Source organism: Columba livia, chromosome 7 (assembly GCF_036013475.1).
Source record: "Columba livia isolate bColLiv1 breed racing homer chromosome 7, bColLiv1.pat.W.v2, whole genome shotgun sequence".
NCBI lineage: Eukaryota > Metazoa > Chordata > Aves > Columbiformes > Columbidae > Columba > Columba livia.
Window position 1 is genome coordinate 37,927,442 of NC_088608.1, and position 23,418 is coordinate 37,950,859.

Below are 23,418 nucleotides of genomic sequence, written 5' to 3' on the forward strand. Positions count from 1 at the left end.
TTTTTAAAAACATCCTACTTCACCACACTGAGAGATTGTTCTAACTGGTGCATCCTAAATTTAAGTATTGGGATCAAAGCAGGGTAAAGGAATGAAGTAAGAAATCAGACCATATCTTCTTACAGCTCTGACACTGTCCAAACATATGGGTTACTTTGATTTTAATTAGAGTAGTAAATTTACGTCCCTTGTACTCCCACTCAAGAAAATTTCTAGTAACTGGCTGTGGTCACCGCACTGTTCTTCACTTCTCTCCGTTAGAAAATATAACACGTTGCCACGGCTAAAATCCAACATCCATTAGTTGCCCCATGGTGGACAGGATGAGTTAAAACAGAAGCAGCTCTATAATGCAAGTCTTTCGATGAGTTTTGGCTGTTCATTGGAGGTAGCATTGATGTCACTGAAATAGTGACTCAGTATATGTGTTTCTTGAGTCACCTGCGCTGAAACTGGCAACGTGTGTGCCAGTAAAGCCTAAATCAACTTTGGTTTTTAGTGATCTGAGCACGTTTCCCCCCTCCCCCATTCTAAAACTACATTGAGATTATCAGCTGATAAAATCAGATTGAGCCTTCCTGAGAAGAGAGCCTAGACGAAGACATCTACAGATCTCACTTCGTACGAAGCCTTATATATATAGCCATATAAATTCAAGGCAGCATGTCCACCACAGCAGCTTTTCCTCTATTTCAGCTGAGGTTTATGTCTCCTAAACAGCATATGGTAGTTTCCCCTCAGTGATGTAAATGTGCACGTGTGAAAGGAGAAACTAACATCAAAAGTAGCAAATAGGAATGGGGAGACACAGGTATAGTTGAACTAAATCTCCTATAGCTGTGAGTAGTAGTACATTCTAGGTCCAGACTGCCCTTAAGCAACCAGTTGAAGCCCTTCAGATAGCAGCACTGGAACCAGCCTGTAATCATTGCCGGTAACACCCAACAGCAGGACTAGAAATGCTTTGCCTCTGCTCTGGGCTCCATTTTCTGCCACTGCCTTAGGGCTACCAAGGTCTTAAACCTTCTTCTACAGTCCTTCCCTAAGGAATGGGAAAAAAAAAGGGAAAAGGGAAAGAAAATAAGAAGGGAAGAGCCTTTTACCAAAGGGGGCTATGTGAGTGTGTTAGATATCAGAAGAACCTTGAAAAGGTTATTGTAGGCCAGTGACATTTTCAAAGCAGATGGAGTCATTAGAGTGCAGAGAACAAGGTGCCAAATGAAAGATTACTGGGGAAGAGCATTGGCTCTTTTTACCTTCAAGAATTATAAAAAGTCAACGACAAACATGAACAGGCTTTACATGGTTGAAACTGCTACAGCTGTAAAAGGAGTAAAGGAAACAGAGAAGAGGGAATGTGAGGTGGGTTAGACCATGTGAGACATTAGTTTTACCTTACTGATGATGTGTTGTTGCAATAGTAAACAGCGAGTGAAGATTGCAAGCAGGTAAACAGCAAGTGAAGTAGCTGGGGTGGCATGCTAAATTCAGCACCTGGGTGGAAATCTCAGAAACATGTGATGTTTGGACAGGGATGCTTTCAGGAGACAATATAAGCGATGAGAGCTTCTGCTCTATTCTATCTAGCAAAGCCTGTGCTGGAGTTCGCCCATAAATCATGAGCTCAGGTTTTACAATCCTGTCAGTTACAGCCTTGAATCTCTCGCATTCTTGGAAAGAGGATTTAGTGGAAATACACTGTCCCTACAGCTGGAACAACATCGAATAAACTGCTTTTCATATCTCCTGAGGGAGGTAAAAAATGGGCATAATTTATGCTGCACTGCTATTATTCATCCCTTCAGGAATTATTGTTCCACATGAGCAAAGGTAGGACAGGTAGGCTAAGTTGCCTGAGATATTGCTGAGCAGTGAACAGATGGCTGCAAAACCTCTTAACACTGCTTAAATGTTTTCCAGGGACGGAAAACTAGCCCTTATTTTAAGTAATTCTGCGGAGGGGCTGCTCATTAATTCCTCTTCACCACAGAGATTCACAATATTTCTATCTGGTGCAGATACATGGACATCACAGAGCAATGGCATGTGAGGAACTTTCTATACATGGGTTATGCTCCATACCCCTTCAAGGAAAGAACAAACAGTGTTTATTCCTTACGAAGGGCTATTTGCATTGAGTTCCTGTGAGTTATGCTGACACCAGAGAAATAAGGGCAAATAAGGCCATGATAACATTCCTTCTTGGTAAGGTAATGGTCAAGCTAAATCCTACATAATCAGAAAGCCTTTGAATTTTGAGTAAGAATAGTTATTGGTTGTGGTCAAAGTTATGAAGATCTTTCCGTATGCCAGAAGTATTGCATGGTATGTTCTTCAGTGGGTTCCTGATTGGCTCTGATGAATGGGATGTGTGTAGGGCACATATCTGACAGCCTGTCTCAAAAAGCTCTAGCTCTGCCTAGAAATCGCCAAGCCTTGTGTAATGGTAGGGCATTTTGAATAAGTGGATCCTGTCCTCTCAGGAAGTGTTTACGTCTGATGTATATAAGAAAAGGAACTCTAAAAGAAAAATAATAATTTAGTTTCTCTTATGTATGTGCTCCTAAACCCTTTAGAAGCGAGGTCGATAGATATGGCACCCACCAGTTGTGAGGAAGAAATAACTGAGATAAAAGATTAGAAACTTTCCCACAGGTAACAGAGACTTAGGTGAAATGTGGCTCTCAGTCATCGTAGTTTTGAAGTCTGAGCTAGAACTGTTTCAACTCTTACTCACCCAGGTTAGCAGAGAAGGTCCCTTCTGTGTTGCTTATCATCAGCTTTTTACCGCTGAGAATGGCATTGATTACATGGATTTAAAATACGTATGTGTCTCCCTAGCAGGGATGTTTGAACCAGCATTCACTGATTAAAGCACGGAATCTGAGGGCAGAAATTTCCTTTGCAAGGGTGCAGAGCGACCACCACTGTTAATGGGTCCAGGTGGGTAGTTTTTGAGAGTGTTATGGGTACAAACCATAGGAGAAGTTGGCTACCCAGGCATGTGGACACTGCTCAGCTCACTTGCACTCTATGAAGATACTTCAATATGAAGACATTTTTAGACATATTTCCCTGAAACTGGATCTGGTGACTTGCTCATCCCATTCCAAGAGTAGATTAACATTGACAAATCTTATTAAACAGCACTTCAACCTGTGGTGTAAAATTTTTGCTGAGTCCATCCAGCACTTTGAAAGCACCAAGGGCAGTGATCTTTGGAGTTAACAGATACTTGGCAGGCTCACAGTCCTCCTGCTCTGAAAAAGACAGCGATAAGTTTCTTTTATTCATATCATTTGCCTTAGGCAGTGCCAGGCATTTCTGAACTGTAGAGGAGTAAGACTTGGCTTTAGTGTCTTCATACAAACATGTCTTTAGATAGTAGCTCTTATTTCAGCCACTGGGCAGTTTTCAATGTGATTCTGGTACTTTCTCCTTTGAGGAGAAGACCTTAATTGGTACAGCTGATGGCTGGGTACCAGGTGTGGTATAGTTTTTCAGCCTAACTATTGCTTAGTCAAAAGACAGTCATCAAAGAGAGAGAAAAAATTTAGTATTGGGGTCATTAGCCTCATTCATCTCCCAGCTGTTTCTCCCCTTCCCTGTTTTTTTTAGAGCCTTTTGTTACTTGCACTTTTCATGTGCTTGCACATCTTTTTCAGAATGCCAGTTGGTGGTTTGTCAAGCTTATTCTAAAGCACTGAGGGCTTTACTAAGACTGCGGCCACTACATTTTCCAAGGAGGAGCAGAACAGAGTTATTCTCCACCAGGTGCAGAGCTGTACAAGAACTTCCAGGAAAGCCACATTTCTCTTCATCCTCATGACGTGTACTCCTGCGGCAGGCTCAGCTTGAAGAAGAGGTTGCTACCAGCTATCTTGATTCAGATCCAGTTGACATTTTTCCAAAGCTAAGCACCTACCAACCTGCAGAAGAAAGCCATGCTCTGAAACTTAAAATCTTGGGGACAGAATCTGTTCTTTGTTGCATCCTGAGTAGTCTCTGAAAAGAAGCTTGACAGGCCTGGTTTCATTTGGTTGCAGTCTGCCGTTGATCCTTGGTTGTTTCATCAAGAGCTGTGCACTTTCGGCTTGTAGAAAATCAGTTTTTCACTGAAGTCAAGGTATTTTGGGCTAAGCACATGGCAGTCAGATTCCTGTGTTTTATGTATTTGTAGAGGCACTTCCATTCTCACCACTTTCACAAGCAGAGCCCATCAAACCATCTGCAATAATAATTTTGTGGCTGGGAAACAATCGATCATCACTAACGGCAATAGTCAAGACCCCACAGAAACTGATGAAAGAATATTAGGAAAGCCATTCTTCAGACAAAGGTTGCCAACTATCATAACATCGCATGGTATTTTCAAGTAATGCTTAGCATTATGCACCCTCTTTTTTATAAAGGAACTTTTACCGTGGCTCCTGGGTGCTGTGACAATGATGGGAAAAGGATATTTCCATTTTCAGTTAGTGCAGGAGATAGATTTAAGCCTTTTGGTGATAACCCTCTTGTCAAACCATTTTCTTAGTCTGCTTAAGGGCTTGTAATTGTCATTTCTGTTTCCCTCGGACTTGGGTTTCTCACAAAAAGCAGCAGTTACCTATTCTTTTTAGGATTCTTCTCCTGAGAACCAAGCTGTACTCCAGAACAAACTCCTTTGAAGTGCCCAAATCAAGAGATTTTCTGGAGTAGCACAGCATAAAGCAATCCACATGACACATATATATGCCTTTCCTCAACAACTTGTACACATACTTTTTCAGTCTTGCCAACAAAAACCCTAAAGAATTGGTTTGTCAGGAGCTCATCTGTGAGTTCTCCTGAATTATCACTCAGGGAAGGGTTTTGTTTTCTTTGACACCTCAAATATCACCAAATCTGTGTCACAACTGAGGTAGGAATTTTGCAACTGACCTGACAAGTTGCATCATTCTAAATTAGCATCAGCAGCAATAAACTAGGCTATGAAATGCGTTTGTATAAGTAATGTATAGAGCAGTGTATGTCTCTGGCATGTTGCTGGCATGTTTTGAAGAGACACCTCTTCACCCTTTTCAATGTTACATAGTCACATGATGAAACTAAATATTCTGGGGAAAAGTGATATCAGAAGAATTTACTAGCATCGTTTCACAACACTGAATTTACGGGGGATTTTATTGGCCAAACTTCCTGCAAAGAAGAATTTTCTACAGTTTGGTTGTTGGTTGTTCAGTCGACTTCACCAGTTTGCTGTGCTTCCATTAATGTACCCCTTCTTTCCGGTTGAACTGATTAACACACTCCCTTTCTTTTCCAAGGGTTGAACGTTGAGTGGGAAATCCTGAGGTCTCGTGTTTCTGTCCGAGATGGAGCATTTTCATCGTGAGAAATAGGAAGTTGCATTTCTCTTCAGAATGACAAATCTTGTAGATTTTTAGCTATCCTGTAACCTTTGCTCTGATTCCCCAGGAGGGCCATTTCCTCGCTGTTTTCTGATGCCTTCTTTTGTATATGTGCTGGAGAGGGAATATAAGTTTGTTACCTGCTCTGACAAATGACATGAGGGAGAAAAGGCTTCTCAGAAGGCATGTTTTAACTTTGGCAACTCCAGATTAATTTGAGAAAGTGTCACATTATGATGATTGATTCTGAGGTATCCAGGAAGGAGGGTATAGGTTGGTAAAATGCTAATAATACATTTCTTTGTTGGGTTTGAGCTTGGAATAAAAGCATGTGCATTGATTGTTTCCCCAAAAAAGAATATTCCTAGGGGCTAGAGGCCACAGTAGTTGAGCTTTCTTTAAAAAAGCCACAGGCACCCTGTCAAATTCTGGCATTCACAAATGGTCCAGCCAGTGTGCTTTAGAGATGCAGAGATACACAGAAATAATCTGTGCCTTGTTCTGGTAAGAAGAAAATTGTATGTTGGTTTCATTAGCAAGTATCACTCTGTTTTGCAGGTGACAAAATGTGGGGGGAAAAACTCTGTTAAATTCAAAGGCTGTGAGTTTCCCTATAGCAACTGCATCGCCACCTAAAAGCGAAGGCCCTTCTTTAACTCTGGCCTTCAATGCATGACAATGCTCAGTGTTCTCTTTGTGTGAGTTACACAGCAGCCCCTCAATGAATGGGGTTGAATATGTTTGTCCATCTGTGACGGCTGCCTGGGGGCAAGTGCTGTGTCTCAGGTCTTTAAAAATATAAATCTGTGCCTACCCATGCAGAGACATACCAAGGCTTTGTGCTGGTAAGGCTCTGAATACTGTTTCCCTATCCTGAAATTCTTCTTCTCCTTTGTAACAAAAGATTTCCTCATCACTGATGAGATCTCTTTCCTGTTGAGGAATCAGGCCCACCTCAAAATACAAACATCCTGCTGGCTGCAATTGAGAACTGTGCTCTGCAGATCACAAGTTTTAACCTTGGGGCTCTGACACCGTTCTGGAAACTCTGCTGTGTCCCAGGCATTGTGCTCTTAGTGCCATAGTATTCTTGTCTCCGTAAAGGACCAACGTAGTGAAGTTTCTTCATAATGGCAAAAAAACCAAGCATGTGGCACTATGCTTTAGAACCTTCAGATCCCATGTCCTAGGGGGATTTGTCATTATTCACAGGCAAAGAATTTGATCTGTGAACCAAAGGCCCACAGGCTTTACTTTTATGCGCAGGAGATTACCCTCCCCACTGTAGACTGCTCAAGTCTACATTGTCTTGCCCCTCATGAAACTGAAATAACTGTTAGAATGGGGCACTATGAAAATATAGCTCTCCAACTTGGTGCCCATAAATCTTTTACCAGAGCTGGTAGCCATTGTTCATCCTCAAATTAGTAATTCTTCCCATAAAAAGGTATCTCCCTGTTTCCTCATATACTCAGAATTGTAAATAATATAATTTTCAGACTTTTCCAGGTCTTTTATTTGGAGAATAAACCAGAAATGATTGTTTCTATGTCATCCAGCACAGACTGATTATAATAATGTATGTATGCCTATATGTGTATATACAATAGTCATTATATACTCTATATATAGTATTTATCTATATATAAGACACTGATTATAATGATTTCTTTATCCTGTGTAACTCTGGTACACATGGGTGGCATCAATACTGAAGTTTTGAACCGTTATTCAACCCAGTTCTCAGAAGCCAAAACCGCATATGCGTCTAAGCAGTTTTTAGAACAGCGGTACTGTCTACAAGTAGGACATCTCAAAGGCCACCCTGTGCTGTCTGCATCCTTCTCACCCAGACAGAACAAGGAGATACCCACAATCATGGCTGTGGTTGCATAATATCTGGTGTTATTCATTTTGCTCTCTGAGGACATCTTTCACATGTGAGTAACGTACTGAAGATCCACGTATACCAGGATGAGAACACTCCTGGACTACGTGAGAGTGCCACACATTAGAAACCAACCAAACAGGAGCTTTATTTCATTGGGAGAAACCATCTCAATATTGACCTGTGCAGGATTTTGAAATTATTTGATGTTACTGTGCATTGACTTTTTATACCAGATTATCCCAATTCCTTATTTTTGATCATTCTTATAATTGTGCACCGTGACATCTCCAGTCAGTGTAAGAGATGGTTGCAAAACACAGATTATTGACTGTGTTATCCTCAGTCCACTCTATGCCCTGTAATATTCTCATCCACAAAAAGAGAAAGTGTCTAGTGGACCCACACTGCAACATGCAAGGAGCATGTCAGGAGGATGGAGCCAGGCTCTTCTCGGTGACAGCCAATGATAGGACAAGGGGTAATGGGTTCAAACTGGAACACAAAAGGATCCACTTAAATTTGAGAAGGAAAAACTTCTCAGTGAGAGTGCCAGAGCCTGGACCAGGCTGCCCAGGGGGGTTGTGTGTGGAGTCTCCTATTCTGGAGGCATTTAAGACCTGCCTGGACACCTTCCTGTGTAACCTCATCTGGGTGTTCCTGCTCCATGGGGGGATTGCACTGGATGAGCTTTTGAGGTCCCTTCCAATCCCTGACATTCTGTGATTCTGTGAAATAACTAGAGCAGAGCATTGTTATGATAGGGACTGCTCTATACAACAGTTCTGCACAGCACCTGTATTGTCTGCGCCTGAAGTTGACTCCAGTTGCCCTTGATACACCCATCACAGCTTGTACATTGTGGTAAACAGATTTTGACATGTAGTTGTTTGTAGCCAAAAGGTGAAGGTCAAGATCCAAGCTGGATGTCGGTTCCCTATCAGCTCACGTGTAATGAGGACACGCTCACTGTGGCTTCGCAGCACATGCAGAGGTGGCAGCTGAGGTGACACCTCCATGGCTGCTGCCTGGTGAGCATTGCCCATTTCCAGCAGGTGGGGTTCAGAAGATGTGTAGAGCTGGGGAAGGATTTGTGATTTTATTCTATTCACACTGTGTGTACCAGAAGGCCTGAAAGGAGGGGTCAGGGTCTTGCTGTACTTATGTGGCATAAAGTTTACTCACTCAACAGAGTGACCTCCAAATTAAAGGCAGAAGACAAATACGATGGAGCAGGAGGGGAAGAATGAATAAATATAATTTAGCTCCTTCAATTGTTTGTTAGGAAAAAAAAAAAGTGAAGATATATATGTTTTTATTTGGCAACATGACAGACTTGTAAGAAAGAGCGCATCAGTTCTGTGCTCCTCAGAAACACTTCTGCATGTTTGATAGATTAAGTTATTTGATCATCAAAGTCTCAATGTGCTTAGATGAAATACAGCTTTCAAAAAGGGATTTACTTTGCAGGGTTTCAGTTCCTGGAAGCTGCGTGGTTAATCATTCCTTTCAATATTACTAATTTTATCTTGGTAATATTGAAATTAATATTCTCAAAATACAGCCAGTCTTGATAAAAGCTTCTGACCTTGTTGCTTCTGTGAAGATGAGTCTTGCTGAAGCTGCTGACTTTGGTCCCGGGCTGTCATGAGGAGCTGGCTGGGTCTGTTCAGAAGGCAAACTGCTCGCAGCAGCACACGTTTGCTTTGAAAACAAGCAGGGAGAGAGTACCATCTTCTAGCAGATCTGCTTACTCTGTGCATTTAGGGTTGTATATGCTTAGTTTCATTATGAGAATATTTAGTTTATTTCTTGTTGCTGGTAGCCCTGCAGAGCGGTGGCACACTGAGAAATGCTCTTTTGGGTGGCCTCGTCAGCTGAACTTCCAAACAAGGGCTTGATTCTCCACACATGAACTCATATTGCTGTTATTTTTATTTACTGCTCTTTACAAGCATCATTACCTGTGACACGTATCGCAGCCCTGTGTGAAGATCTGTGTATCTGCGTTGCTCTGTGTATGTTCAGTGGACTCTCCTGGAGTTATCAGCGGGTGCAGGCATCAGCAGAACTGTGCTGTAGGCTCAAATCTATGGGTACGAATCAGAGACCTGCTGCTTTTCATGCTCTTTGCATTGTTTTTCCACCCTTTTTGATGTAGCAGAGGAAACAATGTGTTAGAAGTCTGTGTTGGGAAAGGAGCTGGTGTCAGAGACTCTTTGCTGCTGCCACTCAGGCAAGTGCTTACTGCAACATCCCCTGGTTCACTTAGGCCCAAAAGAGCCTTAATGAGCATGTCCTGTCTTTTTATTTTGTCTTGCAAAGAGAAAATAATTTGGTTGAGTAGACAAACACAAGCACCTTACATTTTGTGGGGGAAAATAGCCAGCAAAAGGTTTGAGAATGCCAGTCCTGAGCTTCCTCCTCCAAAATCTGTCCTGAATAGCCTGAAAAGCCTATGCAGAGTTCTCATACTCCGTAAATTATGTTCAGTTAAACCACCACCTTTGAAAGTCAATATACTCCCTGTTGCTCTCATCAGCTGGTGCTAACATCATTTCCACTTTTCTCAGTGTTTTGGACATTTTTCAGAAGAACCCTAGGGCAGCAAATGAGCCTTCCTTCTCAGCGGGGGACAGGGAACACCTCCTTGCAAGTCTTTCCACAATCCAGGCATTAAATCCTGCCCTTAATTCTGAGAGATGGCAACAAACTCTGTAAGCTGCAGTGAAACTCATTCCTGCAATGTGTTGGGACAGAGGGTGAAATATCACTGGTGATGGATCTGCCAACAGTGTACTAAAAACTGGGAGGACTGATGCGAGATTTAATATGTGGAAGATGTTCAGCATTTCAAAGTTGTTAATGTTTGCAGTTTTTAAAACTGATTATGCTTGATGTGTGCAGCAGCTAAATCTTTCTTATTGATAATCAGAGCTGATTTATCTCTTTTTAAAAATTGATCTCAAGCCATACAAGATCTTATGACTCCCAGGAGGAATTAAATAGCTCAGACATGCTCATTTAGATGAAGTTCACCCCCTGACCTCTTCTTCATATCTCCAGTTCATACCTGTCCAGTTCATTTTGCCAGAAAAGCTGTTTAATCCTTCCCGTTCCTCCCTCTTCTCCAACCACCCCCCCACCCCGAACTGAACTCATAATCGTAGAACATAAATACAAACCTCAAAATTTCATCTCTCAAGGAAATGGGAAGTTTTTATGGCAGTGGGTAGACTGCTATAGCCGTGGTGCGCTGGACAACTCAAGGGACTTGGGTGTATCGAGTGTTTCATTGCAGTTAAAGTCAAACCAAAGGCAAACACTTGGATCCATCTCCCCAGTAAACTTTGTATGGGCAAAAGTCCCCACTAGCTGATAGGATTTACTTTTAACTGACCTGTACTTTTTCTATTTTTATTATTGCTGTGTTCTTCCGCATGACAACTTACAGGTTCACATGCGTGAGAGACTCTCCACATTGTATAACACTTTATGAATAGCTGGGTACATCTTCAGTACGGATCCTCATTAATTTGTTTGCTTTACTCCAGTTTGAGAGCCTCTTTTCCCCTAGCCTTAAATAAACTTCGTAAAAGTTTGTAAGAAGTATGATAGAATTTAAAACTACTTGAACTTCGAAGTTAACAAAATACCCGTAGTAAAGGAAAATGTCCCACCATTTTTCATAGTGTCATTTCATTCCCAGTGTTATATATCAGGTATGAAATTGCAATCTTAAATCTAATCATTAAACCCCAAGACCATCCAGATTTCGGTTCATAATTCAGTCTGGGAAGATAAGCTTGCAAAATACAAATTGCAGTTTGGATTTCAAACCATCTCAGGATATGCAGGTGTTCAAATTATTGTATTCTTGTCATTTATCCTTCCTTTAATTTTGCAGTAGCAATAGTTGTCATCCTTAACATCTTTCACCTGTTCACATTAGATCATACCAACTGTTTAGCAAGATTAAGTTTGCTCAAGTTGTCAATTTTCATTTCAAGTCTTAACCTTCAAGGAGATTGTGAGCAGTTCTTTGTCGTACATGTCTATTTGGTTTACTGACTTTGTGCACTCCATCCTGGTGAGGACTGGGAAGATCTAAAGGGTATTACTGAGTCTAAATACATGTGGGGCGACTTACAGCAATGCTAAATCAGGTAGGAAGAAAGCATCTCCCTGATACTGAGTCTTATGCTACCTGTTGTACAACAGAAACTGGTTTTACATGAACACTATTGCTGGGGATTCAGCCCCTGGAAGAGCTCGAGCCAAAATACTTTTCCAGTCATATTCCCCATAAAGCAATTAGAAGACAAAGAGAGGGACAGGCTGTAGAACGCCTGTCATGGATGGTCAGAAATTGTACAATTTCTGTTAAAATCCTAAACAATTATGTAGCAAACAGAGAAAACATAGGTTGTGTCTTGTAGTTCATTTTACCCTCAAACCTCTGATTTCCTGGGTGTCATTTGGATGTTACTCGTGCTTCTGCTTGTTCTCAAAGTGGATTTTGCAGAAGACTTGACTGAAATGTTCTTCCCCCACACTCCCGCCCCTAAAATGGTCTTTTCCCAAAACTGGAGCTTCCCAACAGAGTCTTTACTTTTTGAAATGCTGACCTGTTAGAATATCAGGCTTTTTGTTTATTTTTATTGACTTCTTTTTCGTGTTATTTTAATCCTTTCTTGTTGCACAGTCAATGTGCTCAGTTCATGTTACTTTTTTGCTCTTTTCCTCATTCTGCCATCCTTTATCTTCTTCCAGCTCTTTTTGATTTGGAGGTATTGAAGAATGGCAAAAAGAAACTGAAAAAATATCGCAAAATAATCCTGAATATTATTTGTATATTGCATAAGGGATTAAAAGAAAGGAAGAAGAGATAATAATAATAACAAAAAAATGTTTTATTAAAATAAAAATCTTTTCCCAAAAAGAAAGCAGTGATGGAACTTGAGACTTCCAAGAGCATTGTTACAATGAGTAGAAATCATTTCTCTCTCCAGAGTAGAACGTATGTATTTTGAACTACCTTGTACAGACTTTCATCATTTGTCCTTTATCCAGCACCATCTCAAGGCAAACTTCAAGTTTTTCCTTCTTTCAGAAACTCTTTATTCCTTGGATTTCCTTCTCAGTCTGGTGAAAGGTTCCAGGGGATAGGATTCTATGCTCTTACATGGGATCCTTAAGCATTTCTCACAGGCAGGAGAGGGCAGCTATCTTCACCAATTATTTTCAAAAGCAATGATTTTCAAAGGCAATTATTACACCAATACTTTTTAAAATGGTGAAATCAGTGTATTTGTGGGTGTGCAGAGGAGGGTTTTGTTTGCTGGGAGGTCAAGTAATTTGGCAAAAGTTATGTGACAGAACGACAAGAAATAATGTAATGTTCCCTGACATGCCCAGAGGCTGGTTATCTAAGCAGGGTACCCGCTGTGAAACTGGCAGTCCCCTCTTCATTCGGTGCTTTACTCATTTCCCCTTTGCTTAATGTCATTTTTAACAATTTGCACCTTCTCTCTGCAATACTCTTATGAATTAAGGTGTTTGCTGAGGAAAACCCTGTTCTTGACACACCAGCTTATGTCCCCTTTGTGCCTGACAGTCCCTGTTTGCCCTCTCAGATTTGAAACCAGCCTTGTGTTTGCCAGACAAGCAGGCTGTGTATCTTTCACAATAGTGTCCTCTGATGGGTATTTGGCTTTTCAATAGATTACAGAGAGCCTCAGAATCAACGCACCACTCTGCTTCCAGCAGCCAAATGGTGTCTGGCAATATACCCAGCCTGGAGTCCCACTTGGTCGTTTATGGTCAGTTTTGCTGGATTTCACAAGATTGATCATTTTCATTTATATTGAAGGCTCAGAGTAATTTGAGGCAGGTTAAGTAACCCCTGAACCCACTGGGGAAGTGGTAAAGGTTTCATATCAAACCGCAAGAGGAAGAAAATCGCAATGCCGAGTCCGTGAATGCACTGGCCTTATGGACCACGTTGTATTTGTGCTGCAAGACACATGAATAGGACGTTTGAACAAATACAAGAAACGCGATGCGATCCTGTGTCACTCTCCCAGTGTGGAGCTAGGAAGTCTGACAGTGAATCTAGGGCTAAACTAGCCCTAACAAAAGGGCATGTGCAATACATCAACAGTGCTTCATGGCTGTGCCACAAGGATTGCCATTGGAGGTAGTCATTTCTGTTTGTCACCAGTGGAAAGTTTATCATAAAGGAGACTGTGGAAAATAAAAGTTCTCTCTGTAGCTGCACTACGGGGATCTACTCTCAAGCAAACTCACTACATTTTCTTCAACTAAAAGCTGACGTCTTTAACACATAGTACAAGTCAGTCAGAGGATTGGGCAGCGTGCCACTGAACACACAAGGCTAGAGCAAAAGGCAGCTCACAACAGGACGGCGGTGGGTGTCTCAGGACCCAGCACAGGCCCGTCACGAGAGCTCAGGGAGGCTGGGAAAGCTGAGGAGATGCCCATTTCCCATTGTCCAGATTCAAGTAGCTGGAAACCTCTGCTGCCAGAATTTCCATGCCACAAGCAATGTACACCTGGAATAGGAATGGAGAATTAGTTACGTGCAACCCACCTGCATCTGAATCAGTCCAAATTCTGCTTCCGTTCTGTATCCCAAACCACTTCTGGCTACTATGCAAGGGCTTAAGTAGTTAGGAAGTTCCTCATCCTCTAAAGTTTATTTGCCAGTAACAGTCAGTAAATCTAACAAATCACTTCCCCAGAGAGATTCTGGGTACCACGCATCATCTGAAGAATCTGAATGGAATAGTTTCACATCTTGTCCTCAAGCATAAGATCATTACTTTGCACTGCCATGAAGCAGTTGCATTTCTAGGAGCCATCCCACCATTCCAATTCAAAAACTTCACGGAGATGCTTTTCATTTCATCTTCCTGCCACACGGCAGCATGAACTCCATGAACAAGCTATCGTAGCAATCTCACCCACCCTAGAAGTCTATGGGAGACACAGCAAGCAGCCCTGTCCCTCCCACAGATACAAGGAGAGGTACAACCAGGCTTAATACAACCTCAGATTCTTGTTTTCTTGGCTTCGTTCACTGCCGCCATGGGCATGTATTCACTGTTGTACTCAGGGGATTTGGATTCACACTGGCGATTCTGCAAACAGAGAAAATGCCGTGAATTTGATTTGTGGTCGCTACCTCTGCCCCTCCTGCATATGTTCTTCAAGTAGGGCAGTTACTCTGACTGTTTGCAGTGGGAATATTAAAGTCAGAATAGGCAGGCACTCATGTAGAGAACTTGGAATAAAACAAACTGAAAATGAAAAACACACATTGTCCAAAAGAATAACTAATGTCCATGGCCTTTGTTTTCCCCTGAGCCAACTAGTTCTTTGTTTAAGTGGTTTTGCTCCAGCATAGAGTTGGAATTGCTCCACTGATGATTTGTTTCCCCCTCTTGAAGAAAACAATCAGGTGAATTGCTTACCAAAGTAATTTTGCTGACCTGTGCAGCATTTCTCCTCTTTTCTTTGATGCCCAGCCCTTAAATCAATAAACAATTCTGTCTTAGAAAAATTAAATCTGAGCTGCTGTCATAAATGACTGAATTCCAGTGGTAAATTAACAACTCCGTCTCTTTGTCAAAAAATGCATCACATGCTGAGTATGTGTGTGTCCCACCCTCTAAATCTCATTAAATAAAGTTCCCCATCCAGGACCCGCGGAAGGAAGGTTGTATAGAATCTCACAGACTTGCTCACCTTGTTCCTTAAGCAACAGGCTACAACGCAGCAGATACAGGAAATCATGGCAAACGTGATCAGGCCAACAATGACCCATGACATGTGTCCCAGGGAAATGCAGTCTGCCTTATCTGGACATGGAGGCAAAAGAGGTCATTACTGATCATTTGCATTTCTCCCCCACCCAGAGATAACTTTTCAAATTCTTTCCCCTCTTCGCTTCATATTAATAAAAAAGAAAAGTGAGCCCTGGAGAAGGATTTTCTTAAGGTGAAAAGCCACCTTGGAAAAGTGTATTCAGCAGTAAAGAGAACATTGTTGTTTCCCGGAAGGAGCAGTGAAACTCTTGGTACACAGGGTGAAAACTGTAGACTGAAAAGAAACAAAGCCAGGCTTGAGAGCATGATGGTATTTCAGACCTGAGCAAAGCTTAAGCTTACATTCAGCGTGTACCACGGGTGATTTAAAAGACAGCCTGGTCAAAAGAAGGGTGGACTTCGACAGTCATTTTTGGATAGCAAGCCAAGCTGAGGGATGCAAAATTACCCTTTGCCCAGATCTGGGGGAAAATATAGGGCATGAAACATTTGGCAATAGCTCTGAGCATCTAGCTATCCGCACAAATCGAAATGGACAACAATGGGAAACACTGCAGACAAAAAAAATATGTCATAGCTTGATTCTGAGAAGCTGGTTTATGTTCTGAGAGGGCTGAGAGATGAGTTGACCCAACCACATAATTTTAGCCTTAGCATTTCAGCTTCTGTCTTTGCTTAGTCCTGGTGTTCAGAGATAGGAAAAAGTAGCAAAGGAAGGACAACAGGCAGTACCGTGTTGCAGCTGAACTATATGGAGAACCAAGAAGGGGTGTGAGCAAAACCACTACTAACTCTTTCAGCTTAAATACGAAAGAGACACCGAGTGAAAGGCAATTCAAAATTAAAGCCTGTGCAGCAGAATTTCTGAAGTTAGTCCAAGCCCTTCTCAGTAAAAGCCCAAAAATTCTCAGCAGTTGTTTTCTGCTTTAAGAAGGCTCTAAAGCTGAAGGGCTGCTTCAGAGAGGTGAGCATCGCCTTCTTCACATCAGTGTGGCATCAGAGTTCCATTTACCGCTATTGGCACAGAGTTTTGACAGCTGATTTTTTTTGTTTTAAATATGCAGGGGCCGTGCTGAGCAGTCTGACAATGCAGCTCCACTGTTATCAGCCCCATGCTAAGTAGTTTTAAGCTGTCTTGGAAATATTTGTGCAAACTGTAGTCGCATTTTTCTCTGCAGCATAGCTATGCACAATGTCCACTTATCAGTAAACTGAAGAGAGAGAAAAGAGAAGGAAACTTACCTTGGATGTACAAATAGGTTTCTTTCAGCCGGCAATCTCTATAAGGAGGGGGTAAGAACATCTCCAGGCAGTAGGTATAAAGGTCGATATGCTTTCTTTCCAGATTTTTAAGAATGAAAGTGGTGCTGCTGTTGGTATGCTTAGTCTGGCAGTAGGTGACGTTAGTCTTGTGGATAGTGTTCTCCTTGCTTAAATGGAGTGCACAGATCTCCTTCTTTTCGTGCCCTTTGAAGAGGGTCATGCTGAACTCGCTCACATTTTTGGGATTGGGGAATGTGAACTTGAAGTTTCCATTTTCAAATTCCACCATCACCTGGGAGTCAGAGACATGAGGCTGCTCTGAAGACATGAAAACAATAGGTACAGTCACTCACATAGCATTGAAAAGAATCCCTAAAATATTAAGAGACTCATGTAAACAAAGCAAGTGAACCATGTACATATAATCCTTGCCTCAGATTGATTGTCCTATTAATAGATAAAACAAAGTGTGACAAAATGATGATAATTATCTCTATGGTTCATAATCTGCATCCTAATGATGTAGCTGAAAACTTAAAATGTAATGTGAACTCAAAATTCCTACATAAGAGCCTTAACCACAAGACATATCTTTCCTTTCTAGAGTAGATCCCGGTTTGAGGCACAATATAAAGTTTAAACCAAATTATCTAGATGGCTATAGCACCTTTATCACTAACATAACAGGAGAAGTAGAGACAAATGTCACTTTGTGCATGTACCCACATACAATCCAAAAATCACAATTGACCTTCCCAAGAACTGTTTGAAAAACTCAAAACTCTCATTTTGCAAATTCCTTGGAGAAGAAAAAGTAAACTGACCAAGGGCCTCCTGCTGCCTCACAGTTTGACTTTGTCAAGCTTGACTTTGCCAAGTCAGCAGCCAACAGCATGGTCAGCTCCCCCAGGCAAAAATGTGTTAATGTGTATTGTAAAAATATGATGACTTTTTTTCTTCAAGGGCAGTATTTTCTGCTCTAGGATGACACTTAAAGCCATGAACAAAATGATGCAAATGTGTCTTACCTATATTTTTGCATGGTCTTGGCGAGCAGCTGTCAACTCCTGAAAAATATAATATTGTTTCCTGTTTAAAATTCAAGCAGAGAGATGCAGGAACAGAGGCTGAACTACACAACGGTAAGATGCCAAAGTATCTTCAAATTTGTATCATTAGCCTATCTGACCCTCTCTGTGCTACACTATAAAATCGTATGATGTGATAAAAGCACAAAATATAAAAATCAAAATAGAAAGAAAATGCATTGAGCAGGAATTAATAGTGATCGCACACGTAGCATTTACAAAACCTTAAAAACCTCTGCAAAGTAATAGATGTATTTCATATAATAAAGGAGCATACTTTTGAGTTGTCATGAATCCTGAGCCAGCGTTATGCTTTGTTTCCAGACCAAAGCGCTCACTGTGATCTGCGTTCACTGTTCAGCTGTTCACTGCACCAAAACATCCTAGAGCACATCTAGGATGAATATCTGGAAGATGCTCCCATACATTCAGCAAGAGAAGATTCAAGCAATGCATATGGTTTTGTTCCTTTTTCAGTAGCAACTTTTTATCTTCATGACTATCAAACTTTACCCAATCCACTGTGCATAGGCAACCTTCATTATAGGAGACAGGCACATTTTAATAATTGTTCTGGATTTGTTTTTTAAGCTGCTGCCTTCACCACCCACTATTGCAGTAAAGAGAGTGAAATTTCCCGGCCGTACCTGTGTTTGTACCTGTATCTGTTTTTCCTATTTTCTGGTAGCCTGAGTAGTTTTTTTCAGTGGCTGCTTAGATTGAAATATACTCTACATCAATATTTTATGATATTAAGGAAATACATGGCAAATACTTATAGAATTTGATGCACCATCCTATTCTTATTGTTCCATGGCAGTCTACATCCACACAAATTAGATCCCAAACAGTGCCAGGTATTGCACAGATTTCACAGTATAAATGATCTTTTCCCCAGGGCAGCTGTTATCTGTGACATTCAGCCTACATATGCACAAAACAGAGGATTATTCTCATCTGGGTACCTTTGTGTGCTCTCAACTCTTTCTGGACAGAGGCGATTTTTGAGTGTCCGTGCTTTTTCCTTCTCTGAATTCTTGCTCCCCCGGTTACCACCACTGGGGAGGGCATTGCAGTGAACAGTACTTGTTTAAAATACTTTTAGTGTGACACATAAGCTAATGGGCTCTGGAAGACTCTTTGCAATGCTCAGTTGGAAAGCAAAAGAAACCGTTATCTCTTTTTGATTGATTTACCCTCTTCCTGGTTATCACATTCTTCCTGGTTTACTGTGCACAGTCAACACCCTTATCTAATTCCGTGACAGTTCTAATATCTGTACTTCTCTCAGGACTATTACTTAAGTGCGTGATAACAGACAAGGTATTTGGCACCTTGTATCATTGGTATGAAGATAAGGCACAATTCACCAACCCACAGTGAAATGGAGCTCTAGATTCGCTGAAGGTGCAGATACAGAAAGTACAAGCCCTCACAATGGTATACAGGCTGAAAAGCTGAAAGCAAAGGTCGAGTAAAGAAACGGTTCTTGATGACTTGCATGTCATGTGGTGAAAGAAAAGAGCTGCTATGAGAACAGCCTTTGAAATAGAGGTCTTTTAAAATGCTCTGTAGTGTGATGGCCCATAGTTTGGTCGCATAAACCTTTAAAATTAGGCCCAAGAACAGAAAAAATAAGGGAAGGGAAGGGAAGGGAAGGGAAGGGAAGGGAAGGGAAGGGAAGGGAAGGGAAGGGAAGGGAAGGGAAGGGAAGGGAAGGGAAGGGAAGGGAAGGGAAGGGAAGGGAAGGGAAGGGAAGGGAAGGGAAGGGAAGGGAAGGGAAGGGAAAGGAGAAAACGGATGTACTGATATAGCAGAAGCAAGGGAGCATGGCGAATATGTAAGCTGACCTGATCCTTTTGAGAAGTACTGTCACCTGAGAGCAGAGGCAGATGCGGTCTCTGGCAGGGCAGCTACAGAGCCAAGTGGTGCCATGTAGCGTCAGGCTACACTCAGCACTAAAGCAACAGCTTCATTTCTTTCTTTGTCTCTGAGAATAGTTCAGCTTTTCTGTTAGCTAATGAAATTGCCCTTTCATACTGGGTGATTCAAAATGTTTGTTAGAGAACGTGGTTTTAATACTTGTTTTTAATGGAAAAGGGTAGAGAGGTCATTAAGCATGCAGTTTATGTGACCTTGTGGCAAGCTGAAAGATCATTTTGAATCCTCTCGGCCCAGAAGCCTTAACTGCCTATTTTCAAGAAAGACTCAATAATGTATTTCTCTAAATGAGCATTTTGGTAAATGTGATACAATTAGTACTCCTCTGAAAAAGTAACCATACAGAAGACTATGCTTAGCATAGCATAAAGGCAGCACATTTTAAAATGAGATTAACACTGCTTGAGATTAAAACACAGAATTGTCTATGTGGATGACCACAATGGGTGACATCTGACATGAATTTCCAACTCACTGGCTATCCTTCATCAGCTCCTGATGTGAATGCGCTCACTGCATACTAAAGGTGGCTTATCCCCCCTCCCTGTGCCTGCCTGTGGTTCTCCTGGGCCCATTTGGACTGGTTCATTCCAAGGGTAATCCTGTGGATCTGGAACACTCTGTGGTTAACGGCCAGACACATTTGGGATTTCATTTGCCAAGCTACAGCCAGAATAAATGTACATTTAGTGGGATGGGAGATAGGAAACTGGGGTTTAAACATCCAGTGATATTCAGAGATTCACTCCCTAAACTTCCCTGATACGACCTCCAAAAATATGTGAATAAAAGACTACGTCATGGTATTGTTGGAAATGAACAGAAGACTTTAATGGGTTCAGTAGTAAAAATGTTTAGATTTGTCCTTAAGGTTCCTTTTTGGTATTTTTTATAAAAGAGCTAATTCAATTGCTCACAAAGGTTTTGAGAGAGGAGGAAACGAATCTTTGATTTGTTTCATAGCCATGTCACACTGTGGAGTTGTGAGATCGTTCCTGGCTCGCCTCATGCGAAGCAGAGTGTCAAGAAAATATTGTGGTTTGGACATGAATCCAAGAGATGAACATGTATAAGAAAGTATCATCTTGCTATGTTAAACTACGAAAGTGTGTGTGTGCCTTCCATGTATATGTGTGTTTACAGCCATGCACATTTCCACCTCCATTTCATCTTTACTGCAGTGGGAAAGCACTCTGGCAGAGGTTTGGGGATTTCCATAGTGTGCTTGGGCACTGAGGGCCAATGGAAGGTGGGTTATTTTCGTTTTAATGGAGTTGCAATTTTGAGCTTTCTAGTTGCTCCTTGGCAGACGCAATGCTATTTGAAAACATCACCAACACATTACACATTTTGGCCCTAACAGAAGTTTGACAACCACTTTTGATTCATTTTAAAACTTGGGGCTTAGGGTAGAGGGATAGAATACTCTTGTTCAGTTTTCTTGCTGCTGGTTTCATCTGCCCCAGCTCTCAGAAGACTAATTAGCTGATAAAAAGAATAAGCATAATTTCACTGGGGTGTGTTTGCCTCTGAAGATGAGCAAGGAGAGTGCAGACCCTGCCTTTAAAACAAACCCATTTGTTTTGTTAATACTTTGACCTTTCAAGGCATTCTGAATGATGACACTGTCAATGCAGTGTCATTAGTCATACACCTCAAACGAACATGTTCCTGTCTTTTAAGAATCGAGGATTAAGAGAGGAAAGTAGTGCTTCTGGGAAAAGAAAGTAATGGGCATAATTGCTCTAGGAAGCTGTCTATAATCTGAATTATTTCTGTGATATAACATATGTTGTGAAATGCAGAAACTCATCTAAAATATATCACCAACACAGCAGCCGTTGTTGATAATATTTCAGACACCCTTCTAAGAAATGACCATGATTTCCTCTGGTATTGGCAGCAGGAGACCTGTGGCTGAACAGTGTGAACACTTTGCAAACAGTGGCGTGCAAAGGCTCCTGTGCCATGTTTCATAGCAAGGGCCTCAAGTGCTATGGGGTTCTATGGCTCTGTACCCCAAAATCCCATTGCCTGTGTTCCTCTACAGGCACTGCAGAGGCACCATGCTCTACAAGCAATTTCTTTATTGCAACTGGGTTATTAAATCATAATACAGATATACATATGAATATCAGCTTCTGTGATCTATTTACATTGAAAAAACTATCCATAGATCACTAGTAGGCTAAAAAAAAATCCAAACTCAGACATTACTCTGCTTTTACTCCCTGAAATTTGCCATAGGCTTTGGCAGCACACTCTGGAGTGCTAGCTTGTTCTTTAAATTAGAGTATCATGCTAATGGGTCTTACATCAAGCTGATCTTTTACAGCCCTTTTGTTTTTAGCAAGAATGGTAATAATTAGTACTTTTAATGCTGAAAGCACTGTGAGGTAAAAAACCTAAGAAATTCTTTTTTCTGCCATCTCCTCTCCCCAGGGCACTGTTCAGATTTTATCCTGCATATCTGAAGGAAGGGAGAAAGAAGGGAGAAATGCCAGTATCAGATAGAACAATTAAAATTGCAGCCTATTTCTTACCACAAGGAACGGCCTTTTAGATGGCTCCAGCCACATGTAAAAACATGCTGGGAAAGTATATCTGCTAAATTGACTAGCTGAGAAATATTTAACAGAATCAATAGGATTTTTTTCTTGGTAGATTTAAGAATAACTTTCCAAGGAGAAAAAGAGCAGCCCATGTCCCTTTAGAGATACTGATCACAATCCTCCTTCCCGGTGATTTCACCCATCTTTTCAATCTATCTGAAACCTCAGTATACTCTCGCTGTATTAGTTAACCTTCAGAAGGGTAACTGCATTGCCTAAAGAGCTGGAAACTGTTCTTTATTTAAATGAACGCTTGAATTCTGGATGAAACCTCAGGAGTAGTTAAATTCTACAGAGGGACTTGAAATCTATCCTGTATCACCAGAATTTCAGAAGCAAATGTATTCAATAGCTGTTGGCATGACCTTCAAATAACATGTTGAGATGGTGCTTAGTAACTGTGCACACTAAATCTCAGGTTTTGCTTATACAATGCATCATACCAAATCCTTGGACAGTATATGTATGGAAAAAAGGATTCTTATTAATCAGATATTATCTATATTTCCATGCTGGCCTGGTAATATGTAGGTTTCAGAGAGGCTGCAGGTAAATGTGAGCTCTGCTATTTTACTTTGCGTAGATGTGATAAAGCGCTGAATCTTGTAAAACGCTACATCCGTGTTTATGGCTGGGGTGAGATCAGCGCTGTCACCGCGCGCCATCTCAAACACGGCATTAGGAATGCTCCGCTTTCTTTCTAAGTCAGTTTGCATTTCAAGCCTGCACCAAAACCATCTTCCACTCTTCCATGCCATATACACTTTTCATAGTCTAAAAATTCCCTTCCCAAACAAGATCAGGTTTAATATTAATAACTTGGCTTCTCTTTATTAAGCCATTCGCCGCCATGCTGCCAAACCTTGTGCCCAGCAAGAGAAGCTGGCTGGAACACTACAGCTAGAGGGTAACACTGAACAGGTAAGCTAAAGAATATAAAAAATGAAAACTTGTACATTTTAGTTTCAGAGCAAATGCCCTGTGCTGGCAGGAATTCTCTTCCCATCAACTTTAATGATATTAAAGTTGAGAGTGGTCTTTTTGCAGCTGTTTCCCTTAATTACCTCTATTCCTCCAACCCCTTGCTGTTATGCCTCATTTGCTGCCTCCCGCCATTGCGTGGGTTATATTCCATAGAGACATCTACTGCGGGGAGAATAATCCAAAATGCTACTCACCGTACAGGGCTCCAAACTGAAAGCAGAGGACACAGAAAGTTACAGCAACCGACTTCATGCTTGCCTGACACTGACACCGGTCTTCTGTCTGCTGTGAAGATGGGGAAGAATTCATGGGTAGAAAAGGAAGTGGTTTGTGGGCAATGGGGGAAATTATGTGATAATCAGAAGGATTTTGTAATTTAACCCCTGACTACGTTGTAGC

At 41.4% G+C, this 23,418-nt stretch overlaps 2 protein-coding genes across 2 annotated transcripts in view; one reads left to right on the forward strand and one right to left on the reverse strand.

Annotated features, from left to right (window-relative positions):
* The window catches only part of RAPH1 (Ras association (RalGDS/AF-6) and pleckstrin homology domains 1), a 230,140-nt gene that overhangs the window by 9,364 nt on the left and 197,358 nt on the right, over nucleotides 1-23,418 (forward strand). The window lies entirely within an intron of this gene.
* On the reverse strand, nucleotides 12,172-23,344 carry LOC102087451 (inducible T-cell costimulator). The gene is made up of 6 exons (XM_005504014.3): nucleotides 23,214-23,344; nucleotides 17,423-17,461; nucleotides 16,374-16,712; nucleotides 15,052-15,164; nucleotides 14,354-14,444; nucleotides 12,172-13,856 (listed from the first exon to the last, which is right to left on the reverse strand). Exons 1-5 carry the CDS (start codon nucleotides 23,326-23,328, stop codon nucleotides 14,355-14,357), a joined length of 696 nt encoding a protein of 231 aa, XP_005504071.2. The 5' UTR covers nucleotides 23,329-23,344; the 3' UTR covers nucleotides 12,172-13,856; nucleotide 14,354.